At 46.5% G+C, this 19,520-nt stretch overlaps 1 protein-coding gene across 6 annotated transcripts in view; it reads right to left on the bottom strand.

Moving 5' to 3' along the window:
• The window catches only part of NAV2 (neuron navigator 2), a 769,310-nt gene that overhangs the window by 199,197 nt on the left and 550,593 nt on the right, over positions 1–19,520 (bottom strand). For all 6 annotated transcript variants that reach the window (XM_060105510.1, XM_060105512.1, XM_060105505.1 and 3 more), the window contains one exon: positions 18,777–18,943. In XM_060105510.1, the coding sequence (XP_059961493.1) occupies positions 18,777–18,943 (167 nt within the window). The remainder of the gene's footprint in view (positions 1–18,776; positions 18,944–19,520) is intronic.

Genomic DNA, 19,520 nt, shown 5'->3' with positions numbered 1-19,520 from the left:
ACCACCTCATCTACACTAAAAGCAGGCCCTGAAGTTACTTATAAGGCAGGCTTTTGTAACAGCTGCTTGCTGGCACACATGTAAGGCTTTCTGACAGCAATGAAGAGGAGGAGGAGGAGGATGACCATTACTTCCTCTCATGTCACTGATTTTGGACCCTTTGACAGGTTTGTTTTACAAAAGCCCACATGAGAAGTGGGAGAATAAAAAGACCAGCTCAAGCCTGCTCCTGAAGAAATGGACTTCCCAGAAACTCCTCAGGATCCCCTAACCACAAACCACGGAAAGCTGCACAACATTTTACAACCAGGAATCTCTCCTTTGCCTGCCAGGAATCTATGCTCGCCAAGGGTATGGAAACCTGTTTCTGTGCATTAGATCAAATGACAACTCAAAGTTACAATCTGCTTTTATCTGGATCAAAGGCAAAAAGATAAATATCTCAGCCATTACTTAAAATTCCTAGTCCAGCACCAAAGGCTTTCTACACTGTGGTTCCAGAGGGAATGGACAGTGCAGGGCACTCTGTTACCTGCCTCAAAGCTCTGCTTACTGCCTGGGACTCTCCTGGAACTGGAGGAGCTTCTGGAATTGGGTTGCTAGAAAAAGGGGGCTCATTCTCTATCCCAGGGATCAGCCCATCTGAACTGGATTAAAGTTAAATAGATACAGGGAAAGGAGGACTGGGAATTCTTTTCTGCATTACCCTTGTGGCAAAGGCAATGCCCTTATTTTATTGAGGGTAAACTGAGGCCCAGGAAGGGGGAGGCACGTAACCACAAGCACCACTGAGCAGGGGCAAAACTGCGGTCAGAACATCTACTCAAATACAGCAGGAAAGGAAGCCATTTTTTTAAAACCACTTCATAGAGATATAATTCATGATCATAATATTCACCCATTCAAAGTGTATAGTTCACTGGTTTTTAGTATACTTATGAAGTTGTGCAACTATCGTCACAACCTAATTAAAACATTTTATTACAGCAAAAAAACCTCCGAAGCTATTAGCAGTCACTCTCCATGCCCCTCTGTATGCCTTCACCCTGACCCTTAGCCCTGGCAGCCACAAATCTACTTTGTGTTGCTATAGATTTGCCTACTCTGGACATTTCATATAAATGGAATCATACAATGGTCTTCTGTGACCAGGAAGCCATTTTTTCATGATGAACTTTAGCAGCAGACCCTCTGGTTGCTCCCTGAACTACTATCCAGAGATGTGCTGTCCCATACTATAGCCACTCGCCACATGTGGCCATTTAAATTATTAACATTGAATATACTAAAACTTCAGTTCCTCATTGCCACCAGCCACATTTCAAGTGCTTGACAGCCCCATGTAGCTAGTGGTTATCACATTAGACAGCACAGATGTGAAATACCACCATCACTGCAGAAAGTTCTATTGGACAGCACTCACCCGGAGGATACAGAGGCATTTGCTCCTTAACTACAAACCCACTCTCTCTAAAATGGCTGCTCTTCCTGGTGTTGAAAAGTTACCTTTGCAGATGAAGAGTGAAGGTGAGAAAGAGCTAAGGGGGGGAGGGGGAGGGGAGGGGGAGGGGGAGGAGGAGGGGGAGGAGGAGAGGGAAGGAGGAAGAGGAGGGGGAGGGGGGAGGAGGAGAGGAAGGAGGAGAGAGAAGGAGGAGGAGGGGGAGGGGAGGAGGAGGGGGAGGAGAGGGAGGAGGAGAGGGAAGGAGGAGGAGAGGGAAGAGGAGGGGAAGGGGAGGGGGAGGGAGGGGAGGGGGGAGGGGAGGGGGAGGGGAGGAGGGGGAGAGGAGGAGGGGGAGAGGAGGAGGGGGAGGGAGAGGGGAAGAGGAGGGAGGGGTGAGCCAGGAAGAGCCAATCTCCTCCTCCCACCCTTCCCGCCCCCAGCTCAGTGTTATGCTGGGTGCCCAGGGAGCTCCCCTGGCCAGGACCCAGACCTGAAAAGCTCTCTAGTGAAGTTCATCCAAAAGGCAGATATGCCAAAGCCTTTGGAAGCACTTCAAGGAATCCGGCCTCTACGTCAGCCGTTTGATGATTTCTGAAGCGTTTCAGGCCAAAAGGTGATCTGAGGGACTCCTTAATGCAAGTGAACAGTCCTGATAACTTTCCGGCCAGCAGTGGCTACTTTGGTTGCCAAGACATGACCACTGAGGCTGATGGACACCCCAAGGCCAGAGCCATGGCATCTTGGCGTGCCCGGACAGAAGGGAGCCCAGGCTCTGCATTCCACCCCTTTCCTTGGGCTGTTCACTAGTTCAGCTACAATGCCTTTCTTCTTATTGTCGAAAGATGCTTCAGTCACTGGCTCCCAGGAGCGGGGCAGCAGGTTATTTCAAATTGCAGTTTTGGATGCATTAAGATGATCAGAGAGCCCAGACTGAAGGATGATGGACAAACAAAAGGAAGTACAGAATCACATTTAGAAAAAAATCCTATACTAATCCAAGGGTGCTTTGTTCCCAAACACTGCAAAAATCACCCATCATGACCTTTTTATTTTTATTTTTATTTTTTTTGTGGTACGCGGGCCTCTCACTTTTGTGGCCTCTCCCGTTGCGGAGCACAGGCTCCGGACGCGCAGGCTCAGCGGCCATGGCTCACAGGCCCAGCCGCTCCACGGCATGTGGGATCTTCCCGGACCGGGGCATGAACCCGTGTCCCCTGCATCGGCAGGCGGACTCTCAACCACTGCACCGCCAGGGAAGCCCCATCATGACCTTTTAAAGTTGTTTTAGAGGAGCATTGTTAAGTTGGCTAATGTCCTCTGTTTAAAACTCTGCTGGAAGATGTATCTTCTTTCTTCTTCTTTAGCAGCCAACTTATTAAAGAAAAAAAAAAAAAGACAACCTAATGAACGCTTCATTCAGTGTGCCTGCTTGTCTAAATCAATACTTTTGTCTTGAATTTCCCCTCCCTCAATGAGTGGCAGTGGAGGCATTTCAAGAATCAATAGGTTACATTTCTAAGACACCAGGAGCAAAAGAGAACCAGGTGGATATTCACCAAGCTATGACAAGAGTTCATTTGCTAAAAAGTTGTTCTTTCAGGGAAGGGCACCCTGTGTTTCTTGGTCCCTTGGTTTTCAAAAACATCCTGCACCATGGAGATGTAGCTAAGCAGGAAGAGGCAGTTCCACGGGTGCTTTAGACTTTTGATCCTAAGCAACAGACCAGGCGCAGAGAACTAGCTCTCTGGGGTTCTGTGTTCTGCTGCTGTGGTTATTCTGCCCCTTGCAGTCATTTCTTTTTTTAAAAAATTAATTAATTTATTTATTCTTGCTGTGTTGGGTCTTCGTTTCTGTGAGAGGGCTTTCTCTAGTTGTGGCAAGCGGGGGCCGCTCTTCATCGCAGTGCGCGGGCCTCTCACTATCGCGGCCTCTCTTGTTGCGGAGCACGGGCTCCAGACGCGCAGGCTCAGTCGTTGTGGCTCACGGGCCTAGTCGCTCCGCGGCATGTGGAATCCTCCCAGCCCAGGGCTCGAACCCGTGTCCCCTGCATTATCAGGCAGATTCTCAACCACTGCGCCACCAGGGAAGCCCAAATCTTGATGATTGTTAAATCTTTTTTTTGTGTGTGTGGTTCACGGGCCTCTCATTGTTGTGGCCTCTCCCATTGCGGAGCCCAGGCTCTGGACGCACAGGCTCAGCAGCCATGGCTCATGGGCCCAGCCACTCCACGGCATGTGGGATCTTCCTGGACCGGGGCACGAACCCGAGTCCCCTGCATTGGCAGGCAGACTCTCAACCACTGCGCCACCAGGGAAGCCCCCCTTGCAGTCATTTCTGACTTCATACATTCATGAATTCACACATTCAATAAACTTCACATCCATAATTCAGGGTATTTTTTCCCCTATGTTTCATCTCATGTAATCCTCCCAATAACTTGTGGTTGGAGCCATTCTCAATTCCATTTTAGAGTTGAGGAACTGGAAGTTAGAGTTGTTAAAGAAGTCATCAAAGTCACACAGCCATCAGGTGGAGTTGCTAGGTCAGACTCCTGATGTCCTGCAATCACAGGCTGGCATTCAGGCCATCTTCATTACATAACAACTTGTGCCAGTTGGTATGGAAAAGAGAAAGCAGTGGAGCAAGGGGATCTGAAGACCAAGGATCCCAGAGGCCCAAGAACAGGCTTAGGCAGAGCCAGACCTGTTTTGCAGGCTGCTGTTTTCATGGGTAGTTCCTACCTTGGCCAAAGTGGGTCTCATAAAGCAAGCGGGGCTTGTGCCCTGCAATGAATGGCTTGTGTCTGCTGGTCAGAGAGAACTTCTGTGGGACTGAATAACCAAGGATGCTTCAGCCACTCTCTCCACTGAGAGTTCTCAGAGCTACACGCCCCCAGCTCACCTTTAATGAACTCAGGGGATTCTCATTTTCATGTGATTGCAGTGCAAATACACTATTACCTCAACAAGTGAAATCAATCCATATATATAATATATATATATGTATATATATACTGGATCTAACTTACACTGTGTGGAGGTGGATTGCAAAAACAGTCTTAGGTCTCCACCCGCCTCTGGATCCTGCAGGCTTTGCAGTGTGACTTCACAACACCTCCCTCCTTCATGCATCTGGGCAGGCCGTGTGACTTGCTTTGGCCAACACAATGAGGCAGAAGAGAACTGATGTCACTTTTCAGAGCTTAGGTGTTAAAGGGCCTTGCACACGTCAACCCTGTCTCGAACTTGTCCATCACCATAAGAACAGCATGGACTAGCCTGCTGGAGGACGAAAGACCAGGTTGAAAAAGCTGGTTTGGCTCAGCCAAGGCCAGTGCAGACCAACCGGCATCCTACACACCACCCAGACGGCCTCAGATGTGTGAGCCAGCCCCACCGGGATTACTGGAGCCTGGCACGCCTCAGCAGAGCTGTCCTGTCCGCCTGTAGGCTTGTGAGAAATAATAAATGGTTATTATCTGAAACCAGAACTTTTAGGGCCTGAGGAGACAGGAGTCTCCTTCGGTCAGAACCTGCTTCACCAACCTTATCAAGGCTGAAGTCCAGAAAAAGTCTTGCTCCCACAAGTTCTACTATTATTTACTATTACCTAAGCAGTAGGTAGCAGGTTTGAAGATGCTCCGGGGGAAATAATCATTATGTCTGATGGAGGGTTTGAGACCAAAATGGCTCAGAACTTGGCTCAAAGAGTGGTGAAAGCTTGGAGTCAGGTGATCTGCGTTAGCCTCCTTGCCCTAGCACATGAGTCCTGTTGTGGAAAAGTCACTCTGCCCCCAACAGGTACTCACTGGTATTAACTGGACACCAGGTGAATTTAACATCAGGCAAAGTAATCCTGGCTCGCTAAGGAGGTTTATTACCGAAGGGCCAGAGCTTCATTCCTACATGAACAATAGGACAGACTGAGTCTCAGGTGTGCAGAAACCTTTACGGACAGGGCCCAGAGATTCTTTCCTAGAAGGCAGACTCTCTCTCCCTGGTTTTCCCTAATGAATGCTGCCCCCTACAGCACATATGTGAAATAGACTTAAAAAAATAATTCTGTATGGACACCTGCCTGAAGATACTCGTATCTGGCTCTTCTCAGGAGAGGGCAAGAAAATGAGTCCAATGTTAAAATGGTTGAAAGCAAGCACGAGTAACTTCTCACTCAGTGGCCATGGCTATGTCCGTGCGACAGGAGTCCTCGCCTGTGGCCTCTCTGATGGCCTCAGAGCATGAGTTTGGCAAGTTCCAGACGACTTATCTGAAGTTAAGGGAGAAATCTTCCCCGAGTATGTGAATGGAGTAAAGGAAGTCATTGCAAACTGCACACAGGCCATTTTCTGCATGAAATGCAACTTTCGTTCAGTAATGAACCCTAGAGGGTAAGCAGCATGAAGAATAAAGCACATTGTTGGAATGAAGACCTTCAAAGGAACCAATCCAAAGGCGGGGCTTTGGGAACTGCCACAAACTGCGGGGAAGCATGTGTCATGACCAGGCCTTTCCAGGACCTACTAAAATCACACCAACTTTACCCTTTGCCTGGGATAATCAAATCCTATATTTGCAAGGGATCTTACAGAATTTCTGTTCCAATCTACCTACCGATGCAAGAAAACTCCCCTCTAGTAACCTCAGTGAGTGATGATCTAGCCTTTGTATCTGTTCCTCTGGAGTCAGGGAACTCCCTACACCCAAGATAGCCTATTCAACTGTGAGAAGACAAACGTGAAAGAGTTATTTTTCCTTTTTTTAAATGAAGCCAAAGTTTGCATCCTTTTAATTTTTTAGTTCTGCCCCTACGGCTAGAGGGAGAAAAAAAGCTGGCCCAGGATACAGACTTTCATTTCTAAAAGGAAACTGGTCTCTCTCCATAAAACTGTTTCCTAAAACATCTTTTGTGTCTAACCATTGCATGGGAGAATGGATGTTCTGAGCAAAGCAGACCTCTGCACACTTCTCTCTGGGTCTCACACCCTGACGAGCTTCTACCTAATCCAGAGAACTCGGTTCATCCCTCCGTTATTCTCACTCACAGCACCTAATCTTCTCAAGAGCAGGTATCACACAATGTCATGAGATTACTTGTGTTGTGTGTGATCGCTGTCTCTTCCACTAGACTGTAAGTTCTATGAGGGCAGGGATCATTACCTGCTTTTTCACTTTTGAATTTTCAGTGACTACCATGATGCCTGAGACAGACGAGCCTCCCGATGGTGTGTGAATAGATGAAAGATTGAGTTCCAAGTATGTGAATATGCAGCCTAATGAGAAGAGAGAGACCCACCTACTCCACACTGTACAGTCTGGTTAGAATTACCTGCCTTTTAAAAATGGAGTCAAGGGCTTCCCCGGTGGCGCAGTGGTTGAGAGTCCGCCTGCCGATGCAGGGGACACGGGTTCGTGCCCCGGTCTGGGAAGATCCCACATGCCGTGGAGCGGCCAGGCCCGTGAGCCATGGCTGCTGAGCCTGCGCGTCCGGAGCCTGTGCTCCACTATGGGAGAGGCCACAACAGTGAGAGGCCCACGTACCGCAAAAAAAACAAACAAATAAATAAATAAATAAATAAAAATAAAAATGGAGTCAAATCTAGCATAACTTTCCTTGCAGCAAAAATCCACTAGTGCCTTCAGAGATCCTTATGCTTAGGGCTAATCCTGATTCTTGAATCCACCAGCTAGTGGCCTGCTGAAGGGAGAGAGTGGACAGCCTTGTGAAGACCGATTTCAGCTCAGGCCTGCTGTCAATTCCTCGCCACTGGAGAGTGCGCTTCTCCACCTTCCCACATGAACAGGGTCACACCGACAGTGTGGGTTTTATTCAGTCCTCATACATTCTCCTAAGTTGTGGAAACAAATGTGGGAAAGCTCTGTCTGGAAGAAAACGCTGGGACAGTCTGGAGTCATTATCCTCCCAGTGTGCCCTGAGGATGCCAGCCTGCAAACCAAGGCTCTCCTCGGATACGATACAAAACCTGGGCAGTAGGGGGAAGCAGAGACTCACCGTCCTGGACCGTTCCAAGCCAAAGCACGTTTTTTTTTTTCTTTCTATCTTTGCTTTACCCAAGGTGAATTATTACAGGTCACTGATTCCCTACTCCTTTCCACGTTTCATAAAAATGCTCTGATTCGCCCATCTTGAAACAGGCAGAGGGAGCAGCAGGTGTGGAGAGGCCTTCTTTACCTTTGCTCTTATGAAGGAAGTAGTCCAGGCCGCTGATTTCCATCAGCAGCTAATAACTGTCCAATCTCCACAAAGTTTGGAGAACCTTGCCAATCACATGAATCAACACAACGGTCACTAAGAAATCATGGCAGGAGCTCCCAGGACACTAAGAATGTAAATTGTGCCCACAATGCCTTGGCATAAACCACTGTGCACCATGACCATTTATCTCCATGGTGTGACACCTATCAAAGGCCCATGCGGCAGTCCCACCACAATGAAGATGGATTATGACCATTATCTTGGACACAAATATTCTCAATGTGACCCCTCATCTGACACCCTCAACAGAAGATGGCTCCCCGACACATGGGATATGTGTTGGTTATCCTAATGAAATGCACAGACTCAGAAGCTTGCAGAAGGCAAGCTGTAGCTGAGAAACAGGCATTTTATGTGTTAGGTTCATTTATGGCCAAGGACGCCATGTCCTTAGCACAGAGGCAGCCACACACATGTTCACAAGAAACTCCTCATCGAGTTGGTGAGCTACACGGAGCTCTCAAGTTTTATTGTTCAGGAACTCTCCCTGTTCTGACCAGCATTCTCTTCTTGTACTTTTCATTGTGAATAGGGGCCACATGTGCTCATAGAAAAGTTAATCTCATTTATCCCACACATATTGTATTTATCTTCTCATGCTAATATACACTGTCAAATACCTAACTTGGAGAAGGAGAATTTTTTTTTTTCCAAAAAGAACATCTAAATGAACAACTAAACTAAGACCTGACTGCAGATGACACCTGGATAAAAGTGACTAGGGGAGCCCCCAGAAACATAAATACTTTCCCCTACCAATGATCCTTGAAATTAAATTGAATTCGTGTACGTGTGACGCTTTGCACATAGAAGATGGAAGCAAAAGAAACGCTGAGATTTATCACCTGAAAATCAGATGAACATCAACTGGTCATTTTCGGTTCCTGACACAGACTAACGATCAAACAGATATTTCATCTTCCTAAATGATTTCTTTTCATTCTTTTTCTTGACTCTTTCACCCTTTTACAAAAAGCCAAGTTGAGTGTATTTTCGGGAAAGGATATACAGCAGAACCATGAGGTCACGCATGGCTTTGAAACACATCCCTCTTTAGAGAAAAGCAAACATGGTTATATCTCTCTTACTCTTCTCCCTGAAAAAGGGCAGCTTTAGCCTTAAAGGTTGTTAGTTTCACACATTAGAGGGAGTGATGCGTCTCCTCCTCTGAAGGCTCTTCTGAATTACACAGTAGATGAAAAAAATGGCTCCCAAAGGTGGCCAGAGAGAGCTCTTTCACCTTCACATTTGACTTTAGTTTAATGCTAGAGGTTAAGGACAAAGGCTACGCCGGAGTATGGGAAGGAAGGATCATCACACAGGCTCCTCTCTAGGTAGCTCTGCTAGGGCTCACCCTTCCTCGGAACAGGAGATGGCTCTTACACTCATAAAGTAACACCAAGCTCTCCAAGTGCAGGTAGAGAAAGAGCCAGAAGATGATTCTTCAAACAGGGAAAGGGCAAGCTGCCTTCCCCCTCAGACCACCTCCTTGCAATGTATTCCCTCTGCTATCCTATCTAGATCCCACAGGGACAACTCTCTTTTTTATATTTCCAACCTAAGTGTGGGATCCAAATCCATTTCCTTATCTTCTATTAGCTCAACTGAAACAAGGCAGCATTGAGTCATTTTTTTAAAAATTAAGAACGTCTCTAGAGATTAATGAGGCATTAGCAAGAAACCAAAAGATACAAAGACCTATGCAAGCAGCTATGTCTACCCAGTATAAGTTGCTGACTCTGAGAATAAGTGTAAATATGTGTACAACAAAATGCGTGTAACATGCCAGTGTAAACAGTTTCCCACGCGTTGAGCTCCTGCTATATGCCAGGCATTAGTTTGGGCATCTTGACACGTTTATCTCCATTCCCCATAACAACACGCTACAAAGTAGTTGCTGAGAGTTGAAGGGCAATTAGAAGGGAGCATGCCCTTTCAAAGGGGAGCAAGAAGTACTCCTAGGAGAGGGGTTCGCAAACTTCAGTGTTGTAAGAACAATAAGGGTGTAGAATGTAGACTTTCAGGCTCTAACTCAGAAATCTGAATTAGGAGGACGTTTGTAAAGCCTCGGGATTTCTGTTTTTAGCAATTACCTCAAAGGATGCTGGTGTAGGTGGCCCATTCATCATACCTTGAGAAACGACAGTCTAGAGTCTTGAATTCACCGTGCCACCAGACCACGGGACGTGAGCTGTGTGCTTCACAGCTAACAGAGAGCTACCATGTGGGACCTGTTCTCTTTTCCAACACACAGGGGCAATTTACAAATGCTATGTCGGAGTGGAAAAATGTTACTGCGGAGGCACTATTTTGGAGAGAGATGCCATGTGTTTTTAGGACTTTTCATCTCTTCAATTAGACATCAGTGATTTGTTTACAACAAGAGGGAACCAGGGTGTAAAATGCAAACGAGAAAAATGAAACCTGCCTTTACTGCAGCAGCCACAACCCCCAGCCCCCAACCTGTAAAAGGGCACCACTAACAGACAGCAAACAACCGACCACACAAGATTTAGAAAGGTCAGAAGTAGCAACTGTTTGAAGCTGTGCAAATGACACCCACGTTGTCAATCAACGGTCAGCTACTACGAAACAAGTCATACCCTTCACAGAAATGTCTTCAACCAACAGAGGTGACAACGGCCAGAAAATCTGAATTGAGCTCTACAAAAAATGAGAAAAAAACACTTCACATCTGACTTTCTCGCATCACTAGGGCTAGAGCGGCCTGTTGCTGCTTCATAGATAACTGAATCTCTGAGAGGTGAGGCGACTGGCTGTTGGAAAAGGATTAACAAAACCTTTTCCCCTTCTGCATGAGAATTTGACCTTGGGTTAACCTTCTATCTCTGTTCCCCTGGAAACTTGATAAAGATAGAATGTCAGCTATGTTATCAAGCAACACTGCTCATGATAACATTGACCCTGGATAGTTATACCACATCTGGACGGACAGGAGCTATAAATGAGGGTCTGTTGAGGGCCACCATCATTTTAGGCTCCTTTGACTGCTGGGACGCTTACCGATCGGGCCCAAGCCCATTGGTGGGAACCACAGAAGTTTTGCATGTGGAGCTGGTACAAGAGATACTGGCTCTTGTGGGTCACGTGGCTTTTAAGCTAGAGAGACTCCTACGCCTGCCCCCTGTGGGTCTTGTTCCCCCACACCTGAGCTGTCACCTGAGGTGGGAGAGGGGAGCGATAGCCCCTGGATGCTGCGTGGACTGCTGTCTATACTGCTGTGAGGACCCCTCCTATGGAACAGAAACGTCCGCACTGCCCTGCCAACAACCTGTGATTCCCCTCTGTCCCCTGAGGAGTGGAATGGTGCCAGGTGTGGCCTGTGATGGTCCGAGCGTGATTCTGAACACATGCCGCAGTGAGCAGTGCACTTGCCCAAAGCCACACTCCTGGGAGGTGGCGGGGCCAGAATTCGAACTCAGTTGGCTGTCTTCAAGGGAAACATTTTCTCTTTAATTGCAGGGCCCAAACCTTTTCTCCTGAGACAACTGTATCCTGGCCCAAGAGACTGGTGCAACTGGTGTAAACACTTGCCAGACATTCTTTTCGCCTCCAGTGCCACATGAGGTCCCTAGGTTTGGAAGCATCTATTTCATCCTGCCTGCCCACCTCAACAGCGGGGTCAGCTGAGTCATTTCTAGATGATTCTCCCAGTGTAGGCAGCTCTTTGCAGGAAACTGCCCTCAGCAGGAAGCCCCTTTTCTCTTGTCACTTTAGCAAAGCTACATTGTAACTAACTTTTAAACCAGGCACCCCCCCAATGCTCTACTCATCTCCAGCCCAAACACACCTTTCAAATCTTTTGATCACACAATACCTTGCCTAACTTGTCAGTTCTTTCCCTAGATCAAAGAAGTAGAAATGAAGAATAAGTAATTAACAGACGAGGAGATCTCTTCAGTAGCTTCCCCTTCAGTAATCTCCAGAACAAACTGTGTGAACAAGATAACATCTAGAGGAAGATCCCGAGGAGTTGACAAGGCTGCCCACAAGCCTGCACACGGGGGGATGGCAACGACCTGACCCCCTATCTCAATGATTAACTGAGGTTACTTCCCTGTTTCCCTTTAAAAGTTTTCATGGCCGAGCAGAATCTTTAGAGGTAGTTCTGGGGGACACTGAGTCCACCACCTCCCCAGATTGCCAGCATTCTGGTTAAAGGCACCTTTCTGTTCCATCAGCATCTGTGAGAAGTGATTTTGTAAGCAGCAAGCAGTGGGACCTATTCATTTCATTTGATAACACCAGAGACTTCTCTAAATGCGATGATACCCTGGTTCAAATCTCTAGATGACTTTTTTTTTTTTTTTTTTTTTTTTTGCGGTATGCGGGCCTCTCACTGTTGTGGCCTCTCCCGTTGCGGAGCACAGGCTCCGGACACGCAGGCTCAGCGGCCATGGCTCACGGGCCCAGCCGCTCCACGGCATGTGGGATCTTCCCGGACCGGGGCACAAACCCGTGTCCCCTGCATCGGCAGGCAGACTCTCAACCACTGCGCCACCAGGGAAGCCCCCTCTAGATGACTTTTTAAGCCCTCAGACAATCATGGCTTCAGGCTGGAGGGTCACGGTGATGTCACACCTGATTCCCAAACCAAGGTGACTGTCACCCATGAGCACAGACGGGTACCCAAGCTCTCCCCTTGCCTGGGGTGACAGCTCTGGAATGGCAGAGGTCCCCTGATGACCAAGGGAGGTCCTATGCTACCACTGAAATGATCTTACGGAAGTTTCCCTCTACAGACCCTCCACGGGACGTGAGGTTATTAATACAGTGAACACAACACAGGTCCTCCCAGATTAACACCTGACCAGAAGAGTGGATGCATCATTCCTTCCCAGCCTCCCCTTCCTCTGCTCTCAGCAAAAATCTTCAGATGGAAATCAGGGCAAATGATATAACCTCTCTGAGGTCCTCCCCAGCCTTCTGGCTAAGTGGATCTTCTTCCTCACCACTTTGAGCATAGCCCTATCACAGGACAAGTGAGCACCGCCCCTTCCCCAAGGCTATCCAGCTCCCAGTTCTCACTGTCTCTACAAACAGCCCAAAGCTGGGCACAAATGGTGACAAAACGAATAAAGGCAAGAAACAACATGAAACAGGTGCACGCACCCCAACCATATTCTCTTCTGTGTGACCTGGACCACTGAATCAATTCCATCCAGTCTAAACTGTAATTTTAGGTCAGCATCTTGATTAACGGCAGAACATGGGCAACTTCTTCATGCTTCCCTCTCCCGACCACTAAGTCTGATAAAGAACTTGCTTTGGGCTTCCCTGGTGGCGCAGTGGTTGAGAGTCCGCCTGCCGATGCAGGGGACACGGGTTCGTGCCCCGGTCCGGGAAGATCCCACATGCCGTGGAGCGGCTAGGCCCGTGAGCCATGCCCGCTGAGCCTGCGCATCCGGAGCCTGTGCTCCGCAATGGGAGAGGCCACAGCGGTGACAGACCCGCATACCGCAAAAAAAAAAAAAAAAAAAAAGAACTTGCTTTGCCAACCACTAAGTGACAAGTTTATAGAGATTCTAAATCAATGTTACTCAGACGTGACATCGTGCTGAAGGCTGTAAAACCCCGTCTCCAGCCATGTCTGGCTCTCCTCTTCTGCCACGACAGGTAGGAGTGAACAAAGAGGAAGAAAGTGACCCAGAGAATGAACACTCGAGGAAGAAACCCACCAGAAAGCGCTGACGGGGCTCACATTAGGCAAGGCCAAACAGCCAGTGAAAACTTCGCAGTGGCTTAGTGCCAGAGAACTTTAGACTCACTTTACAGAAGGGGAAACTGAGGCTTGGAGAAGTGTCTTGAAGGAGGTCATGCCAGGTGGTAGTGAGCTTGATCTCAAACCCAAGTGCTTTTGTACTATGCCACACTCACTAGTTGTGACTCTTGGCAAAGTGTCAATAAAAACAGTCAGTTTTTAGCAAATGATCTTGTTATTTCAGCTTCTTAAAATAATCTGCTTCATTTCTAATACAAGGTATTTTTTGCCCAAGAGAATGAAAATAAAAGTGTCAAGTGTGCAGAGAAACTAGCCTTCTCACACATTGTTGCTGGGAATTATAAACAGGGATAAACTTTGGGGAGCAAAATTTGGCACTGTTAAAACAACTGTAAAATGTGCATAATTCTTCAATGCAGTAATTCCACTGAAATGGTTGTATACATGCAAAAAAGACCTACTAGGATGTTAATCTCAGTACTATTTATAATATCAAAAAATTAGAAGCAACCTAAATGAAAGTGATTAAAAATATTAAGGTAAATTCATACTATGAAGTACTATGCAACTATTTTATGAAGAGAGAATGACCTATAAAAAGGGCTGTCCACGATTTGTTGATTTTATTTATAAGACTTAAAATGTCATATATGTGTGTGAGAGACTGTGTATATGTAGAAGGCTCCTGTAAAAATTAAATATTACTAATAAAGCACTTCAAATAGTTCCTGCCAAAGAGTAAACATTAGGAAAAAGTTATCAAAATGTTATAGTATATAAATCAACTCTACTTTGATTTAAAAAAAGGAAATATTAAAAGCACTTTAAAAAAACAAACAAAAAATGTGATAGTATATGCATGAAAATAATATAGACGAATATAAACTAAGTGGCTAACAGTGGCTGTGTCTGAGAGGTGGGATTCTATAGGGTTCTTTTTCTTTTAATAAATTTGTGTTGTTCAAATACTTTCATATAATTCTTTTTGTATTGAAAATATAGTAAAGATATGCTTTCTACAAAACGAAGAAAACCTTATTATTCAGAAAAGAACATCCTCCACATGCACAGAATTCAGTCTAGGAATACTAAACATTCCAAATTTGTATGATGGACTAAATACTTTAGACCTGTATTAGATTTCTGGCAGTGTTAACCTGTTCAGAGGATGTAAGTGAGGGAATGGAAGGAAGAGAAAACAGATCATGTCACAAATGTTGAAAAAGAACAGCTATTTCCTCTCCCCTGAAAATCTGTGATTCTGGCCTGGAGCCCTAGAGCCACTCGGAGCCAACAGAGGAAGTGGAGGGCCGCCGCGCGTCCTGGCCATTCCTTAACAGATGTTTCGCAGCCGATCCTGCTGACACATCCTACAGGCCAGGCAGGGCCCTGCACGGTTGTTGCCTGCAGGATTGCAAATCCAAATGCAGACCTAAACCATGGCAGCGATAATGATACAACAAACAACTAGCAGGTTTTCCTAAAGGCTAAGGCTCTGCAGACTTTCCTCCAAACCTACAAAATCTGAAATCTGAATTTCTAGGAAAACTAACGGGTCATGTTGCTGTACAGAACATTTCTTTCTGGGTTTTGTGTATCACCTATGTACTTGGTTACTTTATGGAACAACGTAATGAATTGTGTGAGTCCTGAGGTTTTTTTCTAGCTCTGAAGTACTACTACCTGTTAGTTTTCTTCTGCTTTACATCTCAGTTGATTGCCCAGTATAATCAGAACTAAATTCAGTGATGATGACAAAAGGGGACTTGTTTCTTTGGGTGTGATTTTAAGAGGAATGCTTTAGTGTTTCCCCACAAAGCATAAAGTGCTTTGGGGTTTTTGAAAAGTTGCCTCTTACAATCTCCTTTTATTCCTCTTAATCCTTTTTAAAAATTGGGCCTACGTGTTGAAATATTTTTGTCATTTATTGACAGAATAATGAATTTCTCATTGAACTTACTGATGTGATTAGATCAATTCCTAGGACTGGAATTCTCGGGTCAATGGATCACATAGAAAAGCCTATGAATTGGTTCACCTGAGAATGAAATGCCAGAGCACAATGCAGTCTGAGTCTGACTGACTCACAAGAAAGCTTCGGGGGAGGACAGGTAATGAGATTCTATCACGGACTTGACCTCATGGGAAAGCAGTCCACACCTCAACTATAGCACCAACCACACTGAATTGCAATTCATCTGCTCAAAGAGTTTCTCTCTCCAAGATTTCTCCAGGTAAAGGATGATATCTTATGCACCCAAGTACCTGTTGTGTCTTTTACATGGCCAGGTGGCTGAGTTATTTCTGTTCCGTCCCCACAAACTATATTTTGCATGCAAGCTGCCTACCTCAGTCTGCAATCAAGGTCAGATTCAAGGGAGAACACAGGGATCATGAAGAAAGGAGGAGGAAATAACCAGTCTCTGAAGGGAAAATCACATGACCCCGTTACTTCAGGATGGTGGAAAAGTATTAGTAAAAAATACCAGAGGCCTGGGAATTCCCTGGTGGTCCCGTGGTTAGGACCCAGCGTTTTCACTGCCAGGGCCCGGGTTCGATCCCTGATCGGGCAACTAAGATCCCACAAGCCATGTGGCTCTGCCAAAATAAATAAATAAATAAAATCTAGGTCTGCCCCAACCTTGCTTTACCTCAGCTCCCCAGGATAGGAGAGGGATAATAAACGCACCTCCCATGCACCTGAACCTCCATCAGTAATTTTTATCACTGTAAATCCTTGCAGGATTTTCAGCACATCATAGCTCACACAACATTCTCACACATATCCCCTCACTTGACACTCCTCACAGACATCCCAGGGGACAGGACAGAACCAGAGTTCAAAGCTGGGAGTCGGGGCTTCCCTGGTGGCGCAGTGGTTGAGAGTCCGCCTGCCGATGCAGGGGACACGGGTTTGTGCCCCGGTCTGGGAAGATCCCACATGCCGCAGAGCGGCTGGGCCCGTGAGCCATGGCCGCTGGGCCTGCACGTCCGGAGCCTGTGCTCCGCAACAGGAGAGGCCACAACAGTGAGAGGCCCGTGTACCGCAAAAAAAAAAAAAAAAGCTGGGAGCCGGACCTGGATATGAATTCTAGCACTCAACTAACAGGGAGGGCAAATCTCATTTAGCCTCATCTTCTTTACCTGTAAAACTGGGGTAATATTTACCTCATGGAATGCTTCTGAAGATCAAGTATAACATAGTGAAAATCAAAGTCCCTAGCAGATGTTACATGCTCAACAAGTAAGTATGATTTCCTTTCCTTCTGACACCGGAGGTTTTCCCTGGGACAATGCCGCTATTAGCATTCACAGCCACTGTCCTTCAGGAGGCCTCCCGGCTGTCTGCTTGAGGGACAAGGGGCAACCCCTGCCCAGGATAGAGGCAGATTGGTGGCTGCCCCAGTGCCAGTGGGGAGCCCCTGGCTGGGCTGCCTGAGTGGCCCTATGTCTGTGTGGGCTCTGGGACACAGGTCCAGCCACCAACCCTGCACCCTCCCGCATATGTTCCCTCCACGGGGAACCTTTTATTTTCTCAATTTTTTAGGCATTGACCTCATACCCGTCCTTCAGACTGTTTTACGTCTATTCTCCCCAAAGGACTATGGGACAAGGGCAGGCTTCTCAAACACCTTCTCCTCTCTCCCTGCTCCCTCAACCTGCACATCTCTAACCAGCTCTCAGTGGCAGGGTTTCAAGCATTTCTTTTCCACTTCCAGGAAAAGCACAGTATTAATTGTGGTTCTGGAACCAAAGTGCCTCGGTTCAGTTCCAACTCCATTTCTCACTGTTTCTGGTGTGACCTTGGCAACTACTTAACCTCTCTTAACCTTAGTTTCATCCTTTATAAATGGGGGTAACAACACACTTTGGGGGAATTCAATGAGGCACACAGTAGGTACTCAACAAAACTTAGCTCTTTTCTATATTATGTATATATCCATAAACGTATCTGGAAGGATATGCATAGAATGGTTTATAGTGGTATGCTTCAGGGAGCATATAGAGGAGAACTTTTATTTGACAGAAACTTACACCATTTTACAAGCATTCATTATTTTTGTAATTTAAACACACCTTTTTAACAAGAATACACGGGTACGGTAAAGAAAAGGAAAGGAGGAGAGGGGAAGGGAGGTGGAAAAAGAAAAGAAGAAGAAAAATGGTCTGCTTGAGGCAGAAGCCAAAGGCTGGATCAGAGTCATGACTGGTTGAGACATTCTGGTTATAGCTTTAGTGCTAGGTGCAGAGTTCCCCATGCCTTGTCAGAGAAAACTTCTGCCATATATATGTCAGCCTTACACAGATTTCCTTCATATTTCCTCCAGTGTTCCAGGTGGGAGTGGGTGTGGGGGGAAGCCCAGCTCCATTGGATTAAGTTATCCTGGGATGGAGGGGTGCGGGCAGGGAGGTTCTGATCTCGCTCACGGTGGGAGAGCTGCCCAGTCCCCTGGAGCACTTGGCGGGGGGTGGGCGGGGGTGTCTCCTGGGTCCCAGGGGAGGAGGGGGCACTTCCAGGACAAGCCCTAGGAAGCTTCCACACTACCAGGCAGGAAATGCTTCCCAGGGACCTGGCCATGCTCCTCTAAGAAGTCTAGACCACTTTGCGTGGGAGGAATAAGGGAGGGCTCTGTCTATTATTGAAGAATCTTCTGAGTGGTTTCAATTTCCCTATTTCTCCATTGTCTCATGAGATACAGACTGCAGCAAGCAAAGGTTTGTTTTACTACCTTCTGTGCAAGAGTCCCCACAGGGCTACTTACATTTCCCCCCCAACCTAAAAGCTCAGTACTATGCATAGTAAAAAATCATATCCTTTTTTGGTAAGAGCTACATTATCAGAACACCAAGAGGAATGCTGCCTACTCTTTATGTGTAGCCAAGATATTCATTTAGCCAACCCACAATTCGGACATTTTCAAAGGGTGAAAACCCTCCTTGTGTCTAACTTCCCTCACATCACTTCTGATGGGTAAAAACCTTATCGGCTCACAAAGTGCATGCCCCAAACAGCTTGCATTTCGAGAAAACCACCTCCTATATAGAGAATGTTCTATGAACGTTTTCAAATTGCAAATGCTATATTGCTTCTATATGTCTTCTGGGCTCCACCCAGACAAACACAGCTATTCCTGCTGGCAACTGTGAATATGTAATACTTTCCCCACCTAATTAATACCTCTTCTAACAAAGTTCCTGCCAGCCAAGCACATCCTTGTGACCCGTTCCCATCACTGTTTGCCACCCCACACTCACCCAATAGAACTGGATCTGCTATAAAGGAAGATGTCAGAAAGGACTCCCAAGAAGGTGGCTTACCTTTCTCATGGCTGCTTGCTGGTGGGGGTGGGAGTGGGGAGGTGACCGGTTTGGACTTGTCATAGTTGTTAAAGCTCTGGCTCCGTCGGTTGTTAGCAGTGGCTGACCCTCCGCGTGTTTTGGCCTCGCTGCCTGCAGCGGATACCCTCGCGGTAGGACCTGGAAGTCTAAAATGCAAAAGCAACAGAGTAATGGCTTCAGTCTCAGGAGAACAGCAGTACCTCAGAAGGTTCTGCAGTCATGCAGGAGGTGAAAGAAACCATTCAAGACATCAGGTCGGTGGCAGTTTGCCAGTCCAAGGACTTACTGGAACCACCACAAACATCTAGGCTAGTAATGACCCCAGTAAAGTCCAAAAGCCAAGTGTGAGTAGTTTTCCTTTGAACACAGAGAGAAATATATGAATATGTCTGCTGATTAGAAATACAAAGCTGGGGAGTTCCCTGGTGTAATAGTGGTTAGGATCCTGGGCTTTCACTGCTGTGGCCCAGGTTCAATCCCTAGTCAGAGAACTGAGATCCCACAAGCCACACAGCATGGCCAAAAAAAATACAAAGCTCATCTTACTTTTTCTCTTGGATGAGTAATTTTACTTTTCAATAGGGCCAAACCATATCATCTCTAATTCTATCTAGGGTAGAACATAAAGGCCTGTTAAGACTCTAAACTGTTAAACTTGTGTGTGCATCTCTTTTGACAGATACTGAAAATGGTTTTTGCCATAATCTAGGGATGTGAGTATCA

Source organism: Mesoplodon densirostris, chromosome 7 (assembly GCF_025265405.1).
Source record: "Mesoplodon densirostris isolate mMesDen1 chromosome 7, mMesDen1 primary haplotype, whole genome shotgun sequence".
Classification (NCBI taxonomy): Eukaryota; Metazoa; Chordata; class Mammalia; order Artiodactyla; family Ziphiidae; genus Mesoplodon; species Mesoplodon densirostris.
Note: the sequence above shows the minus strand (reverse complement) of the source record. Positions and strands in the feature narration are given on the sequence as shown.